General features: G+C 46.2%; 1 protein-coding gene across 1 annotated transcript; it reads left to right on the forward strand.

Moving 5' to 3' along the window:
* STBD1 (starch binding domain 1) lies at positions 1–1,691 on the forward strand (the record flags this gene model as incomplete). The annotated part of the gene is made up of 2 exons (XM_082051245.1): positions 1–253; positions 404–1,691. 2 exons carry the CDS (start codon positions 1–3, stop codon positions 1,216–1,218), a joined length of 1,068 nt encoding a protein of 355 aa, XP_081907371.1. The 3' UTR covers positions 1,219–1,691.
* Positions 1,692–6,436: the final 4,745 nt, after the last annotated feature.

The raw sequence follows: 6,436 nt of genomic DNA on the forward strand, positions 1-6,436 counted from the left end.
ATGGCCCGTGACCGCGGCCCGCCCGTGCTGCGGCAGCCGCCCGCTGCGCGCCTCCCGCCCGCCGGGCCGCCCGCCGGGCCGCCCGCCGAGCCCCGCGCCTGGGCCGGGCTGGGGGCCGGGCTGTGGCCGGCGCTGCTGGTGGGGCTGCTGGCCGCGCTGCTCGCCTGGCTCTGGTACGGCCGCGCCGACGGGCGGGGCGCGGAGGGCGGCGAGGAACGGAGCCCACGGGCCGGGGCCGAGCAGCCGGCTGCAGGTACCGGGCGGGGGGGCGGGAGCCGGGGCCAGGGGCCGGCTCGCTGTGTTTGGCTTTACACACGTGTGCCAGTGAGGACTTGGGTTTGCTGCTGCTAAGGCTAATGGTGTTACTGAAATTATTCCTGTTTTAATTAAATGTCATTTTTAGAGGCTCTTCTGGGAAGCAAGGAGCAAGGGCTGCTGGAGGCCAAGGCTGCTGCGCTGTCCAGCCCTCAGAAGTCAGGAGAGGATCTGGCAGCTCTACCAAGGAAAGAGCTCAACCACGTTCAAAGTGGTGGAGTTCCTGCCGAAACTCTGGAGACGGAGCAGCTTCTCCCAAAGCAGGGCACAACCCACCCCAGGGAGCGGCCAGCGGATGCTCATGGCAGCCAGGCCGGTGAATTGAGACCCCAGACGGAACAGGCAAGAGATGGACGGTGCGTGATGAACTTGGCAGGAGCTTCTGACGATGTCTGTAAGGACACAAGTGAGAAGCAGCTGGGTCAGCCAGCTAAGAGTCAGGACTGGGACCATGAAGAAGACTGGGAAGTTCTTTCTGAGCACCTGGCCTGGGGGGAGGCTGGCAAGACTGGCAGCGTGGAAGACTCCGACAGCAAGGAATGGGAACAAGGAGACTGCCCTGATGGGGACTTGAAAGCAAGGAGAGTTGCAGCTGTGCCCCCCATGTTTCAAAATCTCCACGTGACTTTCCGAGTGCACTACATCACCCACTCTGAGGCCCAGCTGATCGGTGTCACTGGTGACCACGAGTGTCTCGGCCAGTGGCACAGCTACGTTCCCCTCAAGTACGACAAGGATGGCTTCTGGTCTGAATCCATTATTCTACCCGTAGACACCAAAGTAGAGTGGAAATTTATCTTGGTGGAGAATGGGAAGGTCAGTCGTTGGGAAGAATGCGGTAATAGGACCCTAGTGACTGGATACGAAGATCAAATTGTTCATCAGTGGTGGGGATACCATTAATGGGAGTTGGGAAGCTGCCTGTCCAATGGCAAACCTGGTTAGATTATTTACAGAGCCCCTCAACTTCAACCCTCTTCAGTAGAGACAACCTCAGCTGCAGAGCTCTGTAAGTCCTGCGTGGAGCCTGGTTACACTGTGTGAGCAGCAGATCCCGGCCATCCCCCTTTAGGAAGACTATTTGGCAACCTGAAAAAATCAGCTTGAAACACACTTGGAACATGCGCAAGGTAGGCTATGGAGGCACGAGCAGCATTCCAAGCGGCTGCCTGTCCGGGGAATCTGGACCCTGGGCATGAGCTGGTGTGGCTTTGACTGGGGCTATGGGCTGCATCTTTGTATCAACTGCTATGGGCTTCTGAAGATACTAGGAAGTGTGGTTACCTACACTGTAATAGAAACTTAAGTGTTTTAACTTATGCAATGTATTCAGTGAGCAATAAACATTTTCAGACTGACAGTCCTTTACAACTTGACCAGTGATCTGACTCTTCATAACTTTGTCAGAAGTGAGTTACTTGATCTGAAACCTTAGCGCTAAAGAATTCCTGAGAAGGGGCTGGCACTCCCTGGAGTAACCAAGGTGTAATCCCCACATGTTTCAGTCTCTACTCCCTACTGTCCAGGAAGCAGCTCAGCTCAAATGAAGATTTGGCAGATAGGTCCCTTTAGCCAGATCATCCTGCAGAGCAAAGGTCAGAAAGGACTGTCTGGGCTTAATAAATTACTTTGTCAGGGTAGGAGCAGGCTTTAAAAAAACCTGGCCCGCTGGGGTGGCCAGGGAACAGGATTCCTTCTGAAACACAGTTAGGTGGCATATTCTGCTTACTTATGAACAACACCACAACATTGTTAACAAATACTTATCTTCATTTTTTTTTTCCCAATTAGGCTTTTCAACACCAATTTCTTTAAAGCCGTGGCCTTCTAGGAAGCCAGATAATGTAGAGCCCTTCCAGGTTCAACCAGATTATATTTTTATATGACAGAAACAAAAAGCTGCTGTGCTTGCCTGCTTTTTGGGGGTTTTGTTTGGTTACAAACAGGTGATGCCACTTTAGCAGTCCTGTCTTTCCATAATGAGGAGTATAGCTTGCAAAGATTAGTTTCCTAGAGTGAACTTCATCTGAAGAGCAGTTTTACAGGAGTTCTGCATAAATTAGCACTTGGGTTAGGAATATTTACTCCAATAGCACACTGCTGACCTAATTGTCTCTGCTAATTCTTTGCTGCTTTGCATGGTGGAGCAATGTGAATATGTGAAACAGACTGGAAGATGAGCTTCAGAGGCTTATCTCCCGCACCCAAGAGTTACTGGCCATCCGGCTGCTGAGACCGTACTGGAGCTGCTGGGAAGAACAAGTGTCTGAAAGGTTGGTACTGGGACTCCAGTACCAGCTGCTTGACAAAACAAATCCACTGAAAGAGGGCTGGGCTGCCTGCTCATGCAGGCACGGCCACAAAATGGGTAAGGAAAGCTGTGTGAGAAGTGTTGCAGGTGTAGAAGGAACACGGTACCATTTCTAGCAACCGACTCAAAAGGGAGAGGATGGAGCTGACGATTCAGCAGGCGGCTGATGTTCCTTCAGTGGTCCTAAACACTCAAGTGCACACACGTGTCTCAGCTCTCAACAGGAAACAAATATGGGACCTAAGTTACTTACTACATGAACTTAAAAGAAAAATAGCATATAGTTAGCATGGCCCACGCTGAAAAATAACTTAAAATGAGGCTCCTTTTGTTTTAGGGGCTACTGCTTTACTGTAACAAATATTTCTACTGTTTAATTGTGACTATGCTCACTGTGTGACAGAATTTGTGCTCTCAAGTTCTGTCCGTGTGCACCACTACTGAGTACAGAAAACATTTGTGTGTCAGCAATTTAAAGCTCTAAAGGAACAGGTAAAATTGTGCTGGAACTAGTGGCTCGGTACCCCCTAATTGCATTTTTTGCACTTATATTTTCTAACAATAAATTTAAGTGAACAATATACCTAATATACAGAGATGCAGCTGAAGCAGAAGTTGATCCTCAGAAATCATTCAAGTCAAAGCAAAACATATTATTTCAAGCTGTTTACAAGTCCTTTTCCCACTAATGTAAGTTCTTCACATATTGAGATATTGTCAACTTAAGAACTTGTCCAACAGCCACCGCTATTTGAATATATTTATACATACATTGGAAGCTTGGCTGAGAAGATTAACTGTGGTATTAGGTTAAGGTATGCACCAGAAAGCCACTTAACCTGCACTAGAATAGATTCTCTAATGCAATTTTGAACATGTTTCAAACAGAGTAATCCTGAGAAGTCACTCAAATTCAGAACAATTTCTTTTTTTAATTAAACACCTTGCACTTTGCTCCCACAGACAACACATGGTCCTCATGATTGCATCATCTTGCTGAATGATCAAGCAAGGTTTCTCCAAAGCCCTGCACTGCACTTTTACTGTAGCCTCTAAATTATAATGCCATTGACATCACTGCTTGCCCAGCAGGCCCTATCCTATGTAAATTGTTATTTTTATAATGAAAGAACTCTGGATTTCAGTTTTATCGGAGGACCTGATTAATATTTTTCTCCAGTTTACCAAGGTGATTCTCATTATTGAACAAATGATTCACTTAAGCGCCAGAGTAGATTTAAACCAAGTTGCCTTGCTGCATGAAGATGAAGCTAGAATGGGCTGCCATCTGCCTAACACAACGTCCCGGCTGTGAGACTGATGAAGCTACGTGTGAGACAAGTTCTCGTTGACGTTCCTGCATGGACGTAACAGCCCAGCAGCCAGCAGCGCAGGATATCGGAAAGCAAACAATAAACTGTCTCCCTCACAGCTTGGCAGAGCCAGAAATACTGCAACCACAGCCCTACCTTTAGAGTTCACCTGCTCACGCTGCTGACAACAAACTTCTGGCAAATTAGACAATTTGGTTACTTTTAGGTGAAATGCTATCTACTTCTATTTGTGAAGTAGTTTGGTGTACGAATGCTAACTGCTGCACCTTGCTGGTGAGATGAGCAGACAGCCTGAGGCTGGAATGGGTACTGGGCTCTTGTTGGGCATAAACCAGTTTAAAGTCACATATAGAAACTTGCATTGCAACTTGTCTGTTTCCTATTCATTTTGCAGATGCCTTTGCAAAAACCATGCCTGTCCCATGTTCTCTTGTGAGTTCAACTTACTGTTTGGAGTCTCTCCAAATGTTCCATCCAAAAAATATTAGACTGCTATTAGGCTTTCTCTCTAGAGGCCTGGTTGTCATCTGCGGTGTCCTGCTGTGGGCAAGATCTGCCTAACAGTCCTCCTGTCATCCACCTGTGTAAGACGGAACAACAAGCGCTGTTTGTGCTGCCAAGTCCAGGCTGTACAGAGCTGCTCTGGAGCCCACAAGTCTATGACCCCTTCAACTCCCCAGGCCAATTCTTTCCCTTCTGCTGCTGGCAGGGAGGAAGCCCAGACCTGTTCCCAACTCCACTGAATTCCAGCACAAGGATGTTAAGCTGCCTTCTTGCTTGGCAGATCTCCCTTCTCCGGCTTTTTATACCTCTCCACCTGCTCCTTTCCATTCTCACAGGCCTGCAGTCTTTTGAAACTCTTTTCAGCTTGGCTCCCTTAACAGAAGTGTGAGTGCACTTTTCACTGACATTCTCTAACCACTGGGCTGTGGGCTGAATAGATGTTCTCCTTCCCTACACCTCAGCCTTTTCTTACTAAAAAACTGGCACATCTCTCTTATATGTATAAGAAGTCCAAACTAGAACGCTTTGAAGAAATCCTGGAACTTGAAGCAGTCAGCAATGGCCTGTGGCCAGAGTCCCTCGCAATACATAGCTATTGAAAACGTGTGCCAGGAAAAATCTGCATTTAGATGTATTTTTACTCCTCTGTACTTACCACTCATTTAAAAGTAAAAACTGTAAATAGCATGTCCTGGTTAAAGGCAAGAATTACAAAACTTAAAAAATGTTTATTAATCTTTAAAAATATAACATATTTTAAACTTAATGTACATACGTGAAAGTAATCACTAATGTATACAGCGTCTTCACTTTGACAGCTTTTTCTTCTTTTCCTTTGCTTTGTCTGTCTTCATTTTCTGAGTTCTGATCGTTGATGACAAGGCTGAAAATAGCAGCAAGAACAGATTATCTGAACACCACCTTAGGTTAAAACGATTGAGGCCTCGGGTGCAGACAGCAGAAGCTTTGTGATACCCTCCCGCACATTACACTGGACCTACCAAGCCCTCAGAATACCACTTTGGTTTGCATTTCTTTGTATGCAGGGTCTTAACAGAAAAGATAAACCTACTTATAAACAGGCACCACCCCATCTGCTTTGTGAAACTAAAACATCGAATGCTGAAGAAGTGGCAAAATGCTATTGATTTCACAATCTCTCACGGGATGCTGTGAAATTCACACCTTTGGCCCGGTGCTCGTGGAAACAAGTTTACTTAGTGTGCTCCTAAAGAATTGCCCCATGTTTTTATATAGAAACTTTTGATACATTACAGATGAATAAATATTTTTACATGGTTATAGAAAACTGGCAAATTGAAGATCTTAATGGATAGCAAAGAATAAAAATGAGAACATTACCTTATACTTTTTACTAAAAGATTTGATTAGTTTTATCTAAATCAGGTTACTTGTATGTCCCTGATATGTGTGCACTGTATGATGCGGGGAAATGATAATTTCCCAGAACTATGCAGGGAGACTTAAAGGGGAAGCAACTGTAATGTGCAATAAGAAAAAGCACAAAGAAAAGAAATTCCATCTCACTTGACCCCCTGCCGCCACAGGAAATCAGGAGCGTTTCACCAGTAACTCCAAAGGGAGCAAGGACAGAACTCGAAAAGCTCTCCATCGACACATTTCGGAGGAAAGGAGCTGGGGAAGATGGGTGTGCTTCTAAGGCCACTGCTGGGAAGCCATGTTTTTGGAGTCTACTGCTGTCAGAGTTATCTTGGCATTTCCATCAAAACATCGTCAGCTTCTTAAAAATGTCATTTAATTGCATGTGAAGGCCCCCCTGACCAGCTGCCATGTTTGAAATGTTAAGGATCTTGAAGCTTATTAGAATTAAGGGGCCGAGCAACAGTGCATTGGGGAGTTAATCTAATTACTCTCCCAGGACCAGGATAATGTAAAGTGGGTGCTGCCAGTACATCTAAACGTGACCTTATGCAGAAACACAGGCAATGCT

Source organism: Streptopelia decaocto, assembly GCF_964273445.1.
Source record: "Streptopelia decaocto genome assembly, chromosome: 4".
Lineage (NCBI taxonomy): Eukaryota > Metazoa > Chordata > Aves > Columbiformes > Columbidae > Streptopelia > Streptopelia decaocto.